The sequence below is a fragment of the Danio aesculapii genome, chromosome 6 (genome assembly GCF_903798145.1).
Source record: "Danio aesculapii chromosome 6, fDanAes4.1, whole genome shotgun sequence".
In the NCBI taxonomy this organism is placed as follows: Eukaryota; Metazoa; Chordata; class Actinopteri; order Cypriniformes; family Danionidae; genus Danio; species Danio aesculapii.
The window spans coordinates 31,682,224-31,703,603 of NC_079440.1; the positions used below are offsets into that span (position 1 = coordinate 31,682,224).

The following is a 21,380-nucleotide window of genomic DNA, read 5'->3' on the forward strand; positions in this document are numbered from 1 at the left end:
ATACTAATAGTAGGAGACTTTAACATCCACATAGATGACGCTAACGACTCATTAGGGCTCACGTTTATGGACTTACTGCTCTCGCTAGGAATAAAGCAAAATGTTATTGGTCCAACCCATCGCCTAAAGCATACATTAGATCTAATTCTGTCTTATGGAATTGAGGTCATTGATGTAGACATTATACCACAAAGTGATGATATTACAGACCACTACCTCTTACTATATAAGCTGTGTTTACCTGAAATTAGCAGATCCGCTCCGATATATCGCCCTAGTAGAACTATTGTTCCATAAATGAATTTATAAAAAAAATGAAAAATGAATTTATAAATAACTTACCTGATCTTTCTCTACTTCGAAATGCACCCGCAAACGCAAATGACCTTGATGTAGTAACCAGCAGTATGGATGCCATCTTTACTAGCACTTTAAATACTGTGGCACCCATCAAACTAAAAAAGGCTAGAGAGAATAAAACTACACCGTGGTATAATAGTCATACCCGCGCTCTCAAAACAGCAACCCGTGCCCTGGAACGTAAATGGAAAAAAACTACTTTAGAAGTCTTTAGAATTGCATACAAAGACAGTATGTCCAGGTATAGGAGGGCTTTAAAATCTGCCAGGGCTGAGCACCTCCGCAAACTGATAGAAAATAATCATAACAATCCTAGATTCTTATTTAACACCATTGCTAAATTAACAAATAATCGGTCATCTTTGGAACAAAACATTCCACTGCAAATTAGTAGTGATGACTTCATGAATTTTTTCAGTGATAAAATAGAAGGCTTTAGACAGAAAATAGGAGATATTAAACTTTCTGCACCGCCTTATACTTCAGATCCAGTAAACATGCCACTGAATCTAAATAACCTACAGTGCTTTAAAATCATAGAACAGGAAGAGCCAGACAAAATTATAAATAGCTCTAAATCAGCTACGTGTATATTGGACCCAATTCCAACAAAGTTACTGAAAGAATTGCTACCTGTTATAGGAGAACCTCTTCTTAACATTATCAACTCTTCTTTATCTTTAGGCCATGTTCCAAATCCTTACAAGTTAGCTGTTATTAAACCTATTATTAAGAAACCACAACTGGACCCCAGCAACTTAGCTAATTATAGGCCTATTTCAAATCTTCCATTTATATCTAAAATACTAGAAAATGTTGTTTCTGCTCAATTATGCTCCTTTCTGCAGACGAACAATGTTTTTGAAGTGTTTCAGTCAGGTTTCAGAGCTCATCACAGTACAGAAACTGCATTAGTGAAAATAACCAACGATTTACTTCTGCTGACCAAGGGTGCATCTCGCTATTAGTTCTACTCGATCTTAGTGCGGCATTTGACACCATTGACCATGGTATCCTTATTAATCGCTTAAAGTCTACAAGTGTCCAGGGACAGGCCCTACAATGGTTAAAGTCATACTTATCTGACCGTCACCAGTTTGTGAATATTAATGGACAGCCTTCACAAATCAGCCCAGTAAAATACGGGGTGCCTCAAGGATCAGTTTTAGGCCCTTTGCTGTTTACAATATACATGCTACCCCTGGGAGACATTATTAGAAGACATGGGATCAGCTTTCACTGCTATGCAGATGATACTCAATTATATATTTCAACTAAACCTGACGAGACGTCTAATCTGTCCAAGCTAACTGAGTGTATTAAAGATGTTAAAGACTGGATGACCAACAATTATCTTCTCTTAAACTCAGACAAAACAGAATTATTACTTATTGGGCCTAAATCCTGTACACAGCAGATCTCACAACTCGACCTACAGGGATACAAAGTTAGCGTTAGCTCTACTATAAAAGATCTGGGTGTCATATTAGACAGCAATTTAACTTTTAAAAATCATATATCCCATGTCACAAAAACTGCTTTCTTTCATCTGAGAAATATCGCTAAGTTACGAAGTATGCTATCCATCTCAGATGCAGAAAAGCTAGTCCATGCTTTTATGACTTCTAGGCTGGACTACTGTAATGCTCTGTTTGCTGGCTGCCCAGCATCCTCTATTAACAAACTTCAATTAGTACAAAATGCAGCTGCCAGAGTTCTTACCAGGTCTAGAAAATTTGATCACATCACCCCAATTTTATCCTCCTTACACTGGCTGCCAGTTAAGTTTCGTATTGAATTTAAAATATTGCTTCTTACATATAAAGCTTTAAATAATCTAGCTCCTGTTTATCTAACCAATCTTCTGTCTCGCTACAATCCAACTCGCTCTTTAAGGTCTCAAAACTTAGGGCTTCTGGTAGTACCTAGAACAGCAAAGTCGAGTAAAGGAGGTCGAGCCTTCTCATTTATAGCTCCTAAACTCTGGAATAGCCTTCCTGATAACGTCCAAAACTAGATTAAAGACCTATCTGTTCAGTAAAGCATACACTTAGTGCACCACTTAAGGGGCTTCCACACAGGTTATGCATCTTGTTGATATACACTGTGAACATCAGCTACGCTAATTATTTTTTTTATTCTCCATTTCCACCTGGGGATACTCTTCCCGAGGCCCTCAGACTATGCAGAGTCACTGATTTGATCCAAGACCAACGACGAGATGATCCCAAGGTTTCCATATCCTGGACCAGGCCGAATCCTGAGCAGCTACTGTGGTGGTCATGGAGGAGTGGAGAACATGAGACTGATTCCTGTGACGCTCCAGAGACAGACGATTCTTCGCTGAGGCCAGCTTCCAGCCTCCGCCTCTGAGACTGCAGCTCTGCACAAGACGTTTGGCCAGCTGAGAAATTAAAATGGTCATGCCCAACTGAGCCTGGTTTCTCTCAAGGTTTTTTTTCTTCACTTCCGCCATTAGTGAAGTTTTTTTTCCCTCTCCGCTGTCGCTACTGGCTTGCATGGTTCGGGATCTGTAGAGCTGCGCATCGTTGGATTTACTCTTCAATATTTGGACTCTCAGTAGTGATTATTAAACCACACTGAACTGAGCTAAACTGAACTGAACTTAAACACTACAAACTGAACTACACTGTTCCTATTTACTGTGACCTTTTATGTGAAGCTGCTTTGACACAATCTACATTGTATAAGCGCTATACAAATAAAGGTGAATTGAATTGAATTAAAATCTCTAAATTTCTAATGGAATTTGCCTAAAACAACAAAAGAGGTTATTTGATGTCATTATATTCTTATTAGGCTATATAATACTAATATTTACATTTAAATGTTAAGAAATCCATATTTGGTTAAATAACCCTTTACATTCATTAATAAACAGTATGTTATTGAGACCAATTGTCACTTGATATATAAATAAACAGCAATACCTTTATTTGAAAGTTAAAAAAAAAGCTAACATTATAGACAAGGGCAGATTTAGTGATTTGAGGGCCCCAAACAAGTCCAGCCAGGGGGTCCCAAGTCCTGAAATGCACCCTTTCTACTTTTATTTTATTTTGCTGTTTTTTTTTATATATCACTCAATCTTCTTTTCTACGTTTTATCTTAATGTAAGCTTTATATTTTAAATAATAAGATGACTTAAAATGAATTTACAACTAAAAATAATAATACATGTTTTATAAATTTGACCGCTGGACTGCTCCATTTGGTGGATATTTTTTTTCATAATAATATTACTTAACATTACGTTATTATAATAATATCATATTTATTGTATAATCAATAATGCTTAATTTTGTTAAAAAAATGTATTTGTTTGACTCTCACTATACAAAATATGATTTAGTTTATAGTTATAATACTTATGATAATACCAGCCGCTTACCTTGCTTAAATCTGCCCCTAATTATAGAATAAAATAAATGCATATTAACCCATGATATAAATTCACAGAAGCTGACTATTTTCAAGTGGTAATTTGCCTGCACCACTACACTCAAAAAATGATTACTGCTGCTTGTTCAAACTACCTGTTTAAAATGAGCTGAAATGGCACTAATCTTGTAATTTCTTTGGCCAATTTCTTTGTTTTATGTTCAGTCCACTTAAATTAGTAAACTATTAAGTTAATTTAGCATTTTGTGTTGGCACAACTACCTGGTTAGGGGATTTGTAGTTCTCAGCATACTTTGCGTGGGATTGAATTAAGAGAAAGAAATGTTGACAGTAAAAGTAATCTTAGGTGTTTAAAGTTAATAGAAAGACTTTGGTTTGAAGATTTAGAAATTTTAATGTAATGATTTTAATGTCAAAAGATTTAGAGTTTAAAGTAATGCTGTGAGGGCATCCGCTGCGTAAAAACGTGCTGGATGAGTTGGTGGGTCATTCCGCTGTGGCGACCCCTGATTAATAAAGGGACTAAGCTAAAAAGAAAATGAATGAATGTAATGCTGTGAGTTTTAAGATTACCACCTTGCAGAAGCACCCATGTTTTGGTGTTGGCAGCTTAATTAGCAAAAATGTTTGTTGTTTTGCTCAGTGGGCAATAACTATCAATAACATCCTAAAATTAGTTCTTAGATCAGTTCAACCAACTGTATTTGTAACTTATAAAATATGCTTAGAAATGTCTCTTTTAGTTCACTTAGGATAACTTCAAATAAAACTAAACTTAGAGACTTCAAAATATAAAACATATAATAAATTACATGATATTATCAGACCTTTGAGTTTAAGTTAAATAAAAATACAAATGTGTTTAAACCTTTATTTGACAGAATCATGTTGGACCAGCTCAATTGCATTTAATTGTGTAATTAGTTTTTTTTTTAGTTGGTGCTAAACACATTTATTGGATGAAAATCCTGCCCTCAATTAAACAAAAGAGTTAATCTAATGAGTTATTTTTGAGTGTACTTTAGCTTTATTATGAGCAACAATCATAATACAATGTAATAGTTAAGAGGCATTGTAATGAAATCAGTTCCCTAACAATGATTTTAAAAACCTGATCATTCATTTTTAGAAGACAATACAATCATGAATGCCTGTTTCAGATTATTACGAACGAATGAATGAATTGTTGCACCTTTGCCAGAATAAACGAAAACTTACCCAAATGTATTGTTGAACATCCCACTAAATACTATACAAATACTGGCAATTTCTAAATCACGTTAGCTAATAACATTTTCATCTCTCCCTGTCCTTCTCCTGTTTTGTCAGCAACAGTCACACAAAACATAACAAAAACAAATGCAAAAGCAAATTGCCTGGGCCCGGTGGGAGGATTTGCTGATGAAAATATTCGCTGATCAGGAATCACAGGAGATAATAAATGTTTTGGAATCTGTGCACCCAGTGGACTGCGTTCCCCTCGCACTATCAGCCTCAACCATCAGGTTACTTGTCTTTATCAGCAGTTTGGCTGGATTTCCATTCAAACGGTCTGTAGTAGGACTGGGCTGCACTGCCCTCTAGTGGTGGATGTACATCTGAGGCCAGCCAGACGAGGTGCTACAGTTGTTGCCCTTCAGATCGGCAAACCCGTCTCAAAGGTGAGATAAAAATTCCTTTTGCGGTTGTAAATGTGTGTCTGTAAGTTTGCCAAACAACTGATCGTCACTTCTTCTCTCACGATTAACACCCTGAAGTTACATTTAAAAAAAAGTTTTCAGTGTTTCAAGTTAAATTTAAAGTAAGATTACGAGCAATAACATGTTTTTTCGTTCACCTGTCAATTTTAAGATTTTGTACTTTTTTGTGCTTTCTATAAAATAAATAAATAAATACATTTATTTATTTACAAGTTAAATACAAAGCATACACCCAGAATAGATTTATTCTGTTTATTATATTTTTATTATTTATTATTATTTTCATTTATATAATTAGGCTTCATTGTTTATTCAGAATATATATATATATATATATATATATATATATATATATATATATATATATATATATATATATATATATATATATATATATGTATTTAATGATGATGATAATAATAATAATAATAATAATAATAATAATAATAATATTATTATTATTATTAATATTTTGGTCACACGTCATCAATTTGTGTCTGTAGATTTCAGTGGTGATTCATATCCATATTTTATAGCCTATTTTTTTACAATGAGTTTTTCTTCTGCAATGTGTCTTAAATCTCCACTTCAGCAGGACTTGCATACAACAAACAGGCCCATAGCTAGGGGGTTCAGGTAGTTCAAAAGACCCACCCCACAAAGCCCATTTGTCCCATTTTGACTGTTATGCCATCATAAATTGTGAAACGAACCTATTAAAAAGGCTTTTGTTGTTATCCAGGAATTTTAAAAAATGTACCTTTTGACAAAACAGCTTAGCAAAATCGTGAAACTCTGCATTATTATTATTATTATTATTATTATTATTATTACTATGTTTTAATTTTTGTAATTCAAATTCTGATTGAGGAAAGTTGAATGTTCTGGCCAGTTTGTTATTTGCCTAATAAAGGACACACAGCTACATTTTTTTAATTTAAAAACAGTAACAGATTCCTATTTTTTTCTCCTAATGATATATGATGTAAAAATTTGGATTTAAAAACAAGTATTTTCATATTACTTTATTCTAAATCTTTTGGAAATACTTTTGTTACATCAAAAAGTGTGGTTATGATGACCACCCGACAAGCTAATCCAGCTAAAGATTCTACTAAAATTCACTACTTAAATCTCCTAATTAAATAGAAAATGAGGCAAATACTTGCTAAAAGGTCCACTTTTTGAGAAAAAAGAACCACCCCTTACACCAGGCTGCCTACAAGCCTGACAAACCTACAATTATATTGATATCTGTGCTCTTAAATTGTTTACATATTCCTATATGTGCAGACTTTGTCAAAATTTATTTCTATTTATCAACACCAATATTTTATTAAAAATAAATAACAACAAATTTATGAAAATATATTTCACTTAACTATTGTATGTATTTAGGATATGTCAAAGAACTGAAACAAGAATTTTGATCCTGACTTAAAATAATCATATTAATGAGCCAGAAATGTATGCATATCAAGTATCCTTCATTTTCAAATGTTTGCCATCTTAAATGTAATCATTCACGTGGTGAATATAGTGATAACTACCCAGGTAGCAAAAAATTCTGTCCCATATTTGGCATAAAGCATACAGCACTGGCATTGGCATACAGCATGTGGGCCAAACATGGCTCCGGTTTGGCAGAGGTGGCATCATCTTTACACACAAGGCTTGGGCTAGATCAAATGTAGTATTTGGCCCAGATGTTAAAAATTTATATGTGGGCCAGGTAAGTTTGGCCTAATTTGACCCACTTTTAAAATACATTTCAATTTTTTTTGAGTAAAGAAAAAAGTCTACTAATCGGGTCGCTTCGAGAAAAAGCATGGCCGTAAAGTGAAATGCTTCATGTGTTTTTCAAATTCATTGCAGTTGCAACACATCAACATATCTGGCCCAGTTCAGGCCCAGTTATGGGTAATTAATGTGGCTCTGATACTTGGCCCAGATAATGTCCATTTTTGGCCCTTGCATGGAAGCCAGACTTGGTCCAATCATGTACCATAATTTACTGCAGCATGTGGGCCAAGCAAAAGCTGATTGTGTGTGCCAGATCTGGGTCAGAGAAATTTTGCTATGTGGGTATAGTTTTTCAGATTTTTTAAAACCCTATACTTGTCTTAACATCAGTAGGTTTGCTTGAAATCTAATGCAAAGCCTCCACTATGACACACAAACAAACATGAACGTGTGTGTGTGTGTGTGTGTGTGTGTGTGTGTGTGTGTGTTCTGGTAATCATCACGTTGTGGGGACATGAATCTGTTTACACAGTCACGCCATGGGGACCTCTGCCGTTGTGGGGACCAAAAATCAGGTCCCCACAAGGTTGAGCCATATAAATGAATAGAGGAGCTGTTTTGAAGGTGCTGGGTGGAGTTTCAGCTCTGGCCCATATTACACCTCTATGACTGATTGTTGGTGTGTGAAGGGAGAGCTCCGCTGCGCCCCCAATTTTTTTGACCGTTACTGCACTCGCTTCTCCTCACACACATTTTCTATATATGGTCGGTACCGCCCACTTCCGGGTCCTCATTAGGTACGACAGCAATTCGATGTAAGTGAAGTGTTAATTGGGGCTTACACAGACGGAGAGATTCATGTGAGATTCGATGGAAGAATATTTGAGAAGAACATTTGACACCGAAGTTTTGCAGTGGGAAATATAAAATACAAGGTAAGTGCAAATTAAACGTAAATGACTTAAGTTTAACTAATGTTAGATCTACATAAGTTGGAGGCTAGTTAGCTTAGCGCTAATTAGCACTGGAAGCTAATGCCACATGTGGCCTGAAATTATTTCAAATTATTGTTTTTTTACACTTCTCAATTGCATAATGATACAGTTAATGAAGATTTATTTTTCACTGAAAAACTTTAGTACTTCAGTCGTTAGTCTGTCTGATTGCCATATTGAATTGATTCTGTTAATATTAAGTTTGTTTCTGTCTAGGTTAATTTTAATACAATTTTATCTTTCTTATTAGGCCACAATTTGTGTTGTTAAATAACATTAAACATTAGTAAGTCAAAAACTATAACAATACTGTGTTTTTTCCCCCACATTGATTAACTGGACATGTGTCAAAGTAATTAAATGAAACTTAATGTTAAAACGAGATGAGTAAATTATTAGTGTTAACCTTTACTTAGGTTATGGTCCAGATCAGTAATTAAATTATTTTGCAAGGCTAATTTACCTAAAGTAACATATTTTCATTTTGTGAGAGATTAGAGCCCGAAGGTTAATTAGTAAAAGAGTTAAATTAGTGTGTTGATCCCCTTAGAAAGCTGGAATTGTGTTGGAATTTGCTAAACTTTCAGCTTGTCATATAGATTAATGATAATGGGAATGACCAGTTGCATGACAATGTTACTATCTGATTATTGAATGCGTTTAATTCTGATTGTATATATTCACAGTGTAATTTTTTTGTAAAAATGTTTGTATATGTTTTTTCTCCCAGTTAAAAATGGCACCGCGAGTACCCCCTCTTAAAGATGCCATGCATCATGTTGTTGCAAGGAATGACAAATCAAAACTCGAAATAAAATACATCAATGCTGTGAAAGGTAAGTTGGTAATGCTTGAGTTTGAGCTGGCTGTAACAAAACTGTGCACAGCTGTGGCTCTGTGGAAAAGCATCTGGGTATGTTAACTAGAAACCTGGTTACAGTTTATTTTAAATAAGCTACTATGTATAGCTACTATAGGTGCAGTTACCATCCTTTATCTGCAAGATTAATTTCTTTTTTCCCTTTTGTGAAAATGTTTGTTTTTGCAGGACGTGGGTTATTTGCAAAAGGTTCATTTTGCAAAGGTGATTTTGTAGTCGAATACAGAGGGGAGTTTATAAATAATGCTGAGCTGGAGAGGAGGAGAAAAATTTATCACCCGTCTTGTTCCATTTTCATGTTTGAGTTTAAATGGAGAGGGAAAACATGGTGGTAAGACATCACGTGCACCTAAGCAATATTCCATGTGCTATACTGTAGTTAAAAAAGGCCTCATTTTCACTGCTAGTTTTGATTAGTTCCAAGTTATTTATTTTATTTTATTTCTTTAAAGAGTGACCATATACAATGTGTGCGTTTTACACTACATTTAGTGAAACACACTAAAAATAGCATGTATGACATTGCACATGGTTTTGCCCACGCTTGTTAGTAAATTAATATCAAGATATGCATTGACTTTATAATTGATTTATTTTCCACATATGAATTGGGTCCTAAACCAGTCTAAGACACTTCTTTCCTATACTTACACATTTGTGGCTTTTATGTGATCTGCACCCCATTTTTTTTCCTTCCCATGTGTAATCAGAACCCTGCAGTGTAAATGTGGCCTAATACACTGATTTGTGATGAGAGTGTAACACTTATATTTTTCCTTTTTCATATCTTGTAATATTTTTAGCATCGATGCATCCAGGGATGATGGATCATTTGGACGGATAGTTAATGATGACCACATCCATCCAAATTGTAAGGTCAAGAAAATAGATGTAAGTGGAAAGCCACATCTCTGTTTATTTGCAATTAAAGACATCAAAGAAGGAGAAGAAATTGCATACGATTATGGATCAGATGACTGCCCATGGAGAACTCAAGTAAGCTGCACAGCATTATACACAATAGCTCATCAATATGTCAAGTAATTTGATGCCTGAAAAGATTAGAATTTGATTATATCAATATAACATTATTTCATATAACCTATACCAATTATGCTTTGTCGGTTACTTTTTTTAATGCCAGAAAGTCTGTTGACTATACTATGTACAGTCTTAAACTAATTTGGGCACTAAACAGTGGGGCGTTGTATGCCTGGGTAAATGGATAAAATGTTTACACAAATTATACCTTCATCAGATTTATCATGCATGTTTCCATGTTCTGAAATTTCCTCTTATTGATGTGGTCTCTTATAGATGACTAGCATGGCCGCTAATAGCAGCGCAGCAGATGACTCCGACCCTTCACTCCACTCTGAAACTCAGATGGGTAAAGCTTCTGATTCAGCAAGGTCTCCTCAACAGGTACATTCACGTTCATAGCTAAAGATTCAAGTCTGCCTTCTGTTTTGTCACGTTTTCTTGTTATTTATCTATATTTTGCTTCCTATCTGGTGTAAATTAGCACGCTTAGCAATTTAGCAACATGTGTCCAGTAGGTTAGTGGTAGTGTAATGTTTCAGGCCAGTTTTGTCCATCTCAAGTTATTTTTCTGGCTTAGATGTTACTCTAAATTTTGCACTCACGACGTCCCCACAACACACTTTCAGTCTGTGTGTTGGAGTTTACCCTTGTGCATTAACTGTGATGAATCTGGTCCCCATAAGTAACTATTAACATTGTGTGTGTGATGTCCTCATGAAGCATGTTTTACTTAAGGGGTGTGTGTGAGCGCAAACAGAAGTTGGAGTTCATACTGGTTTAACTTGCCTGAATTTAGTCCCCATAAGTAACTATTAACATTGTGTGTGTGAGGTCCTCATGAAACATGATTTACTTTAGGAGTGTGTGTGTGAGCGCAGACTGAAGTCGCAAGACAGGAATAAATGTTTAAGCTGAAGTCGACTGTCTCTTAATGATATTTCTGAAGTCATGAGGTGTGTTTCCATGTTCTGAAATTTCCTCTTATTGATATGGTCTCTTATAGATGACTAGCATGGCCCCTAATAGCGACGCAACAGATGACTCCAACCCTTCACTCCACTCTGAAACTCAGATGGGTAAAGCTTCTGATTCAGCAAGGTCTCCTCAACAGGTACATTCACGTTCATAGCTAAAGATTTAAGTCTGCCTTCTGTTTTGTCACGTTTTCTTGTTATTTTTCTATATTTTGCTTCCTATCTGGTGTAAATTAGCACGCTTAGCAATTTAGCAACATGTGTCCAGTAGGTTAGTGGTAGTGCAATGTTTCAGACCAGTTTTGTCCATCTCAAGTTATTTTTTCTGGCTTAGATGTTACTCTAAATTTTGCACTCACGACCTCCCCACAACACACTTTCAGTCTGTGTGTTGGAGTTTACCCTTGTGCATTAACTGTGATGAATCTGGTCCCCATAAGTAACTATTAACATTGTGTGTGTGAGGTCCTCATAAAGCATGATTTACTTAAGGGGTGTGTGTGAGCGCAAACAGAAGTTGGAGTTCATACTGGTTTAACTTGCCTGAATTTAGTCTCCATAAGTAACTATTAACATTGTGTGTGTGAGGTCCTCATGAAGCATGATTTACTTTAGGAGTGTGTGTGTGTGAGCGCAAACAGAATTTGCAGGACAGGAATAAATGTTTAAGCTGAAGTCGACTGTCTCAATGATATTTCTGAAGTCATGAGGTGTGTTTCCATGTTCTGAAATTTCCTCTTATTGATATGGTCTCTTATAGATGACTAGCATGGCCGCTAATAGTGACGCAACAGATGACTCCAACCCTTCACTCCACTCTGAAACTCAGATGGGTAAAGCTACTGATTCAGCAAGGTCTCCTCAACAGGTACATTCACGTTCATAGCTAAAGATTCAAGTCTGCCTTCTGTTTTGTCACGTTTTCTTGTTATTTTTCTATATTTTGCTTCCTATCTGGTGTAAATTAGCACGCTTAGCAATTTAGCAACATGTGTCCAGTAGGTTAGTGGTAGTGCAATGTTTCAGGCCAGTTTTGTCCATCTCAAGTTATTTTTCTGGCTTAGATGTTACTCTAAATTTTGCACTCACGACGTCCCCACAACACACTTTCAGTCTGTGTGTTGGAGTTTACCCTTGTGCATTAACTGTGATGAATCTGGTCCCCATAAGTAACTATTAACATTGTGTGTGTGAGGTCCTCATAAAGCATGATTTACTTAAGGGGTGTGTGTGAGCGCAAACAGAAGTTGGAGTTCATACTGGTTTAACTTGCCTGAATTTATTCCCCATAAGTAACTATTAACATTGTGTGTGTGAGGTCCTCATGAAGCATGATTTACTTTAGGAGTGTGTGTGTGTGTGAGCGCAAACAGAATTTGCAGGACAGGAATAAATGTTTAAGCTGAAGTCGACTGTCTCAATGATATTTCTGAAGTCATGAGGTGTGTTTCCATGTTCTGAAATTTCCTCTTATTGATATGGTCTCTTATAGATGACTAGCATGGCCCCTAATAGCGACGCAACAGATGACTCCAACCCTTCACTCCACTCTGAAACTCAGATGGGTAAAGCTTCTGATTCAGCAAGGTCTCCTCAACAGGTACATTCACGTTCATAGCTAAAGATTCAAGTCTGTCTTCTGTTTTGTCACGTTTTCTTGTTATTTTTCTATATTTTGCTTCCTATCTGGTGTAAATTAGCACGCTTAGCAATTTAGCAACATGTGTCCAGTAGGTTAGTGGTAGTGCAATGTTTCAGGCCAGTTTTGTCCATCTCAAGTTATTTTTTCTGGCTTAGATGTTACTCTAAATTTTGCACTCACGACGTCCCCACAACACACTTTCAGTCTGTGTGTTGGAGTTTACCCTTGTGCATTAACTGTGATGAATCTGGTCCCCATAAGTAACTATTAACATTGTGTGTGATGTCCTCATGAAGCATGATTTACTTAAGGGGTGTGTGTGAGCGCAAACAGAAGTTGGAGTTCATACTGGTTTAACTTGCCTGAATTTAGTCCCCATAAGTAACTATTAACATTGTGTGTGTGAGGTCCTCATGAAACATGATTTACTTTAGGAGTGTGTGTGTGAGCGCAGACTGAAGTCGCAAGACAGGAATAAATGTTTAAGCTGAAGTCGACTGTCTCAATGATATTTCTGAAGTCATGAGGTGTGTTTCCATGTTCTGAAATTTCCTCTTATTGATGTGGTCTCTTATAGATGACTAGCATGGCCCCTAATAGTGACGCAACAGATGACTCCAACCCTTCACTCCACTCTGAAACTCAGATGGGTAAAGCTTCTGATTCAGCAAGGTCTCCTCAACAGGTACATTCACGTTCATAGCTAAAGATTTAAGTCTGCCTTCTGTTTTGTCACGTTTTCTTGTTATTTTTCTATATTTTGCTTCCTATCTGGTGTAAATTAGCACGCTTAGCAATTTAGCAACATGTGTCCAGTAGGTTAGTGGTAGTGCAATGTTTCAGGCCAGTTTTGTCCATCTCAAGTTATTTTTCTGGCTTAGATGTTACTCTAAATTTTGCACTCACGACGTCCCCACAACACACTTTCAGTCTGTGTGTTGGAGTTTACCCTTGTGCATTAACTGTGATGAATCTGGTCCCCATAAGTAACTATTAACATTGTGTGTGTGAGGTCCTCATAAAGCATGATTTACTTAAGGGGTGTGTGTGAGCGCAAACAGAAGTTGGAGTTCATACTGGTTTAACTTGCCTGAATATAGTCCCCATAAGTAACTATTAACATTGTGTGTGTGAGGTCCTCATGAAGCATGATTTACTTTAGGAGTGTGTGTGTGTGAGCGCAAACAGAATTTGCAGGACAGGAATAAATGTTTAAGCTGAAGTCGACTGTCTCAATGATATTTCTGAAGTCATGAGGTGTGTTTCCATGTTCTGAAATTTCCTCTAATTGATATGGTCTCTTATAGATGACTAGCATGGCCGCTAATAGTGACGCAACAGATGACTCCAACCCTTCACTCCACTCTGAAACTCAGATGGGTAAAGCTTCTGATTCAGCAAGGTCTCCTCAACAGGTACATTCACGTTCATAGCTAAAGATTCAAGTCTGCCTTCTGTTTTGTCACGTTTTCTTGTTATTTTTCTATATTTTGCTTCCTATCTGGTGTAAATTAGCACGCTTAGCAATTTAGCAACATGTGTCCAGTAGGTTAGTGGTAGTGCAATGTTTCAGGCCAGTTTTGTCCATCTCAAGTTATTTTTCTGGCTTGGATGTTACTCTAAATTTTGCACTCACGACGTCCCCACAACACACTTTCAGTCTGTGTGTTGGAGTTTACCCTTGTGCATTAACTGTGATGAATCTGGTCCCCATAAGTAACTATTAACATTGTGTGTGTGAGGTCCTCATAAAGCATGATTTACTTAAGGGGTGTGTGTGAGCGCAAACAGAAGTTGGAGTTCATACTGGTTTAACTTGCCTGAATTTAGTCCCCATAAGTAACTATTAACATTGTGTGTGTGACGTCCTCATGAAACATGATTTACTTTAGGGGTGTGTGTGTGTGTGAGCGCAAACAGAATTTGCAGGACAGGAATAAATGTTTAAGCTGAAGTCGACTGTCTCTTAATGATATTTCTGAAGTCATGAGGTGTGTTTCCATGTTCTGAAATTTCCTCTTATTGATGTGGTCTCTTATAGATGACTAGCATGGCCGCTAATAGCAGCGCAGCAGATGACTCTGACCCTTCACTCCACTCTGAAACTCTGATGGGTAAAGCTTCTGATCTGTCTCCTCAACAGGTAAAGGCCTTGCATGATTTTTTATTTTTTTATTTTTTTTTTTTTTTAGCTCTGGTTAGCTTTTTTTTTTTTTAAATCTCAAATACTGGAGTATTGTCAAATCGTATATATACTTGTTTACAGATTGAGAGACAGCATCAAATTGAAAATGAGATTAGTGTGCCAAAACTCAGACGGACAAAAAGTATCTTGGTAAGTTTTCAAATTCAAAGGTCGCTCAATGTCTTTTTTGTAATAATCAGGGATTTTGCTTGGAGCTGCAATCAGAATATCTTTATTAGCATTCACTGAGTTAATAGTGTAATGTATTCTCATTTTACAATTTGATTATGAAATGTCAGAAAAACGCAATTAGTCAATAGTTAAAGGAAATGATGCAATGCATGTTTTTTTTGTTCTCTCAAATGAACTGCCCCAAAACAGAAAATATTGTATTATAATACTGTATGTTAATACACTGAACAATTAATTGTCAGTTCCACCTTTTCCCCCCCACGTTTGTATAGATGAAAGATGTAAATCTTCAGGATTCTGATGAGCTCTTTGATTCTACTCCAGAGAGTTCAGATAATTATGTTCCAGATTCTAACTCTGAAAGTGACAGCGATGTTAGCCTTACACAAAATCAGGCAACATGTAAGCTTGTTGATGAACTGGATGTTGATGAATCTAGCTCTGCTGGTTTCCCAGAATGTGACACAACAACATCAGATACAATTCACGGCCTTGTGTCAGAAGCATCTGGAACAGAAGAACCCACTTCAAGTAAAAAAACAAAAGACAGTGTAGTTGTTAGTGCATACCGAAAAAAAGATGGGAAGAGAGTGTACAACAAGAGGCATTACTGCTTCTTTTGCACTAAACCTTATGCAAAGATGGCAAGGCATCTGGAAAGTTCACATGCAAGTGAATCTGATGTGGCAAGAGCTCTAAGCTTTCCAAAGTGTTCTAAGGAGAGAAAAAAACTGCTCGATTATATTCGCAACAGAGGAAATTATTCTCACAATGCTGGTGTTATGGAGTCAGGAAAGGGGGAATTAGTGCCATTCAAACGACCACGCGAAAAAGTGCAGGGAGAAGATTTCATGCATTGTGCGTATTGTCAAGGACTTTTTACAAGAAAGGTCTTGTGGCGACATATACGCACATGTAGGCTTAAACCGCAATCCGTTTCTCCCAAACCTGGAAAAAACCGTGTTCAGTCCATGTGCACCTACACTGGGCCTGTCCCTTCAAACATGACCAAAAATCTGTGGGGAGTAATCAGTGCCATGAATCCTGGCCCGATCACCGATATAATAAAAAATGATAGAGTAATTACTGAAATTGGGCAGCACTTGTTGAACAAAGGTGGACTGTCAGATAAAAATAAACAAGGTGTGCGGGAGAAGATGCGAGAACTAGGCAGATTGCTTCACAATGCTAGGCGAGTCACCAGCTTAAAAACACTGGAAGATTGTGTAAATCCAAACAAGTACATGGAGACTGTCAAAGCTGTCAAGCATACATGTGGGTATGACAGTGAAACTGACAAATTCATGATTCCATCACTTGCAAATAAGCTTGGAAATTCCTTGGTTAAAGCAAGCAAACTCTTAAAAGCGCGAGGCTTAATCTCAAATGACAAGCAGCTTGTGAAGAACACCACTGAGTTTCAAGAGGTCCATGCAAGTAAGTGGAATGAGGTGATCTCGGCTACTGCATTGAGGAATATCAGGGAGGCAAAGTGGAATGTGCCCACTCTCATGCCTTTTACTGAAGACGTGCAAAAAATGCATACTTTTCTTAGTCAAGCACAAGATGAGTGGTTCAACCTGCTGTCTGAAAGTCCCTCTACTAGATCATGGGTTGAGCTGGCAAAGGTGTGTCTTGCCCAGATGATTCTTTTTAACCGGCGCAGAGAAGGAGAGGTAGCAAGCATGCCTTTGTCTGTGTTTTTATCAAGAGACATATCTGATCCTCATGAGGACGTGGACTGGGCACTCTCTGAAGTGGAGAAAAAACTCTGCAGACACTTCACAAGGGTTATCACCAGGGGAAAGCGTGGTCGACCGGTTCCAATTCTTCTGACTCCCAAAATGTTGAGCTCCTTAGAACTCCTTGTTGAGCAGAGAGAGGCTTGTTGTGTTTTAAAAGACAATGCCTATATGTTTGCTAGACCAGAAGCCATGACACATTTCCGTGGGTCAGACTGTCTCCGTGGCTTTGCAAAGCAGTGTGGTGCAAAGTGTCCCAAGGCACTGACATCTACGAGGCTGCGAAAGCATGCTGCTACTCTTTCAACTGTGCTGAATATGACGGACACCGAGATGGACCAGCTGGCTAACTTCCTTGGGCATGATATAAGAATTCATCGTGAGTTCTATCGACTTCCAGAGAAGACCCTGCAACTTGCCAAGATCAGCAAGATTTTAATGGCTCTTGAGCAAGGAAGATTAGCAGAGTTCCATGGCAAGAACTTGGATGAAATGGGGATAGATCCTGATGGTGTGTGTTATTATTACTTGCATTTAAATACCACATTTACAAGCATTTTACCAATGTAAAGCTGTTCTTTGAACTTGCACAGAAAAAGTGGAAATTGACTGTGAAGATGAGGAAGATGACATTGAGGAAGGACACTGTTCAACTATTGTAGTCGGTCTGTATTGCTGTCAGATACACTTACATTTTAGAAGTAATAGTTTTGTCATGACTACCGAAAGCCTGACTTGCAAAAACATTGTTCCAGTATCAAAGTCCGCACTATAGATGCTTCAGTGTGTTGAACTAGCAATTTTTTTTGTCAAAACTACTTGCATGAATCAAATGTCAAGCTATTCTTCAGCTTGTTTTGCAGTAAACTTTATTTAATTTTTTTATTGAACTTTTTAGCAATTGTGGTTGAGAAACTTACATTTGTTGCACACTTGTGTTGGATCAACTTATTTTTGACAATGGTCACAGCAAAGACATTTGCAGGTGTAGTTCAGTTATATCTGCATTGATGAATAAACATCACATTATTAGGTTTATTTGACTTTTTTACAATAAGTGTTAAACCACGTTATATTATTTATATATTTTTAACATTGAGCTATTAATATTTTTTATAGAAACTTCAGAAGATGTGGCCCTTCCTTCTGCCGAAATGAATTTGTCACCATCACCTAAAAGAAGCACTCCGTCAGATCAGCGAATGTCTTCTGGAGCCAGCGCTATGAGGCTGCCTTGCAAGGGTGAACTCTTTACATTTTGTCTTTTATATGTCTGTTGCTTTTAGATAAATGTAAATGAGAAGTGGCCACATGTAACAGTAGCCACCTTATGAATACATAAAAATAGTACTACTATTTGTCATTTATTGCTTACAAGTATTTCATGCCTTTATCATTTCAAACCCATCAGTTGCAGTCCACAGTGTCAGCTGTAAATTCAAGTACACATGTATTTGCACGTTTAAAGGTGCAGTAGGTGATCTGCCTAAATGCTAACCGGTTAGCATTATATCTTTCAAATACAATTCCTCCCCTGCCGTCCAGAGCTGTGCCTTCTGAAGTCACGAACGCGCACATTAAAAATGACAGAGACCCACTGGATCATGTCATTCACCAGTTTGAAAACTTGAAAGTACTTTATAATACTACAATTCTGAATGAGAAACTGTATCATATCTAGCAGGTTTTCAGTTATGTAGTTTGCGATCAAAACTTGTCATAATGTGCAATATTTCATGCATGCAAGGATCGATGGTCCCACTCTCTACTGACCACTGTATGCTTAGTGGTTGTCCAGTGGCATGCAGTAATTACGCTTCTACTAAGCCATACTTGCATGCTAATCCAGAGCGAATATTCAGAGTAGCGGTGAACAGTATAGGGAGCGCGTCACAGGCTGTCATTGTGCAAAAATGACCCAACATGAATATAAAACTTAACTTCAGCTCAGTAAAGCAGGCTAGGCGGAATAGTGCTGTTTACCGATGTTCTTTTGTTAAACTAAATATAAATCTACATTATCGATGCTGTAAAAGGACTTTATGAAACTGAAAATGATAACATCAGTCTATCACCGGAAGATTTCAGAGGCTGAACAACACTCCTGTGCATAGAAACTATTCATAACAACACAATCAGCTCTGCGTGACTAAAATACTTTTAAAATGGGACATTACCTGTCTAACAGAAATACTTCAGCCATAATGTCGTCCTTCCTCACTCCAATATTAATTCAGGAATTTTAAAGTTGTATAGAACATTTGTTTTTACCGCTGTCACTCGTGTCCATGTGACCGAGGACCTGCGTGAACGCACATCAGCGGATCTGTGTGAACGGCTGCGTAGTTGTACAAATCTGCATTTGCTGACACAGTTTGGGCTACTTATCAGAATAATGGGAATTATCATCCCAACAATATTTAATTAGATGAATATTTTTTTAGTCTTATGCCTCACCCAGAATATAAAAATACATATAAATACATTTAGATCAATTACTTTAATCATTACTATTGGAATGTAAAGAGACTTTTAACCAGCACAACAAAACATGTTTCTGAAGATGATCACCCACTGCACCTTTAATTCACTCTGCTACTTGTCTTTAGAGAACTTATTAAATCCTTCAGAAATCCACAAATGAAATGTCTGGCTTGAAAATAAACACAATTTCATTAATAGTTAGGGCAGTAGAGAACAAAAAAGGACAGAAAAGTATTACATTTACATTTATTCACTTAGCAAATACTTTTATCCAACTTGACATACAAATAAGTATACAAGACCAGAAAAGCAGCAATATGTAGATGTAGTAACCAATCTCGATTAGTGTAGCATTGGGTGTGTGTGTATAGGCTTACTTGGTTAATATGTCTGTAAGGGGCTTTAAGTGGGCCTAAAATTAAATGTTGTTTTAATAATTAAAACATCAGTAACCACTAAACCAGTTTACTGAGTGGATTAATGTAGATAGTAGATAGAGGTTGTTTCTATTTTGTCTTTTCATTTTTCACCAATAATCATTTCGTGGTAGGTCACTGAATGTAAAAAAATTACTATTTGATTTACCTATAAATAGTATTGCATTGTCATTTTACTTTTACTATAGATGCTAACATCAATTTTAATTACAGGAGTCGAATTCTGACATTCACTGTTATTAATTTCTTTTTTTTTTCTGATCACTTCAAGGTAAAACTACCAAAAAGAAGAGTCAGAAGAGTCCTTGGCAGCAGCCTGAGGTGCAGGCAGTGGAAAGGCACTTGAAGCCGTTTATTTTATCTGGCACTGTCCCAGCAAAAAGGGATTGTGAAAAATGTCTGAGAGCTGAACCTGAAGCTTTGAAGAACCGCGATTGGAAGACAGTAAAATTTTACATATATAATCGCATCACAGCATACAAAAAAAAATTGGAGAGTAAACAATAGTATAAATATAATCGTTCATGCCAGGAAGTATGTTTAAGAGTTAACAAAAATAGAATAACTTTGTTTGACCATTTCAGCTTGTGGTTTTCAAAAACATGCTGCAAAAGTTTCCAATAGTGTGTCATGTACAAGCCAAAGAGCGTTGGTCTGTGTTTCAAAGATGTATTTGTTCATTCACATCTGTAAAAGGAAGTATGTGTTAAAGATATTAAAGGGATGGTTCACTCCAATTTTAAATTTGTCATTATTCCTCCTAGTGTTTTTAAACCCTTGATACCATCCATCTTCAGAGCACAAATGAAAATATTTTAGATGAAATGCAAGAGCCCTCTGACCATTCATGGACACCAATAATCATGAGACATTCAGAGTCCAGAAAAAAAACAAGAATATTCTCAACAGTAGTCATCAGTTGATCATCTTGAAGCTATGAGAATACTTTTGTGCACACAAAACATAAATTATGACTTGGTTCTTCACTTCTGTGTCTGTTAAAGGTGTGCATTCCAAAGAGCGCTAAGCAATCATGTATGCCCCATGCTTTATTTTAAAAAGAGAAAGTTGCATTTGGGCATCCGCAGTATACAGTTCATCAGTGTACAGTGTTCATGAATGTGCACTATATACTGAAGAGAAGAAACCTATGAATAAAGTCATTATTTTTTGTTTATGTGCACAAAAAAACCCTCATAGCTTCAATGAACCACTGATGAAATGTACTGTTTTGAGGATATTCTTGTTTCGTTATGGACTCATGTTTCATGACTCTTGCTGTCAGTGGAGGGTCAGAGGGCTCTTGGATTTCATTCAGAATGTCTTAATTTGTGCTCTGAAGATGTGCGAATGTCTCAGGGGACTGGAATGACAAGATTTTTTATGATGAATGACAGAATTGTAATTTTAGGGTGAACTATCCCAAAGTTTTTACATGTTTTTTTTATTTATTTATTTTTTACTTTTGTCAGGTCTAACTTCATTTATATTGAATTTAACTTAATAAATTTTTAATTCAGTTATTTTAGTCTGAATTTATGTCTTAAGTTCAATTAGAAGTTTATTGTAGTGTTAAATA

At 36.6% G+C, this 21,380-nt stretch overlaps 1 protein-coding gene across 1 annotated transcript; it reads left to right on the top strand.

Moving 5' to 3' along the window:
- The first annotated feature begins 17,050 nt into the window (after positions 1-17,050).
- Positions 17,051-20,595, top strand: LOC130230125 (uncharacterized). Its single transcript, XM_056459068.1, has 4 exons — positions 17,051-17,391; positions 17,474-17,545; positions 18,000-18,122; positions 20,073-20,595. The coding sequence occupies exons 1-4, from the start codon at positions 17,052-17,054 to the stop codon at positions 20,306-20,308; spliced, it is 771 nt and encodes a 256-aa protein (XP_056315043.1). The 5' UTR covers position 17,051; the 3' UTR covers positions 20,309-20,595.
- Positions 20,596-21,380: the final 785 nt, after the last annotated feature.

What these genes read in the sequence shown, in the direction of transcription:
- LOC130230125 (XM_056459068.1), top strand. Translation starts at nt 17,052, where the DNA reads ATGTTTGCTAGACCAGAAGCCATGACACATTTCCGTGGGTCAGACTGT. An exon ending in AATGGGGATAGATCCTGATG is followed by an intron (nt 17,392 to 17,473) that starts GTGTGTGTTATT and finishes GAACTTGCACAG; the next exon opens with AAAAAGTGGAAATTGACTGT. An exon ending in CTGTTCAACTATTGTAGTCG is followed by an intron (nt 17,546 to 17,999) that starts GTCTGTATTGCT and finishes TATTTTTTATAG; the next exon opens with AAACTTCAGAAGATGTGGCC.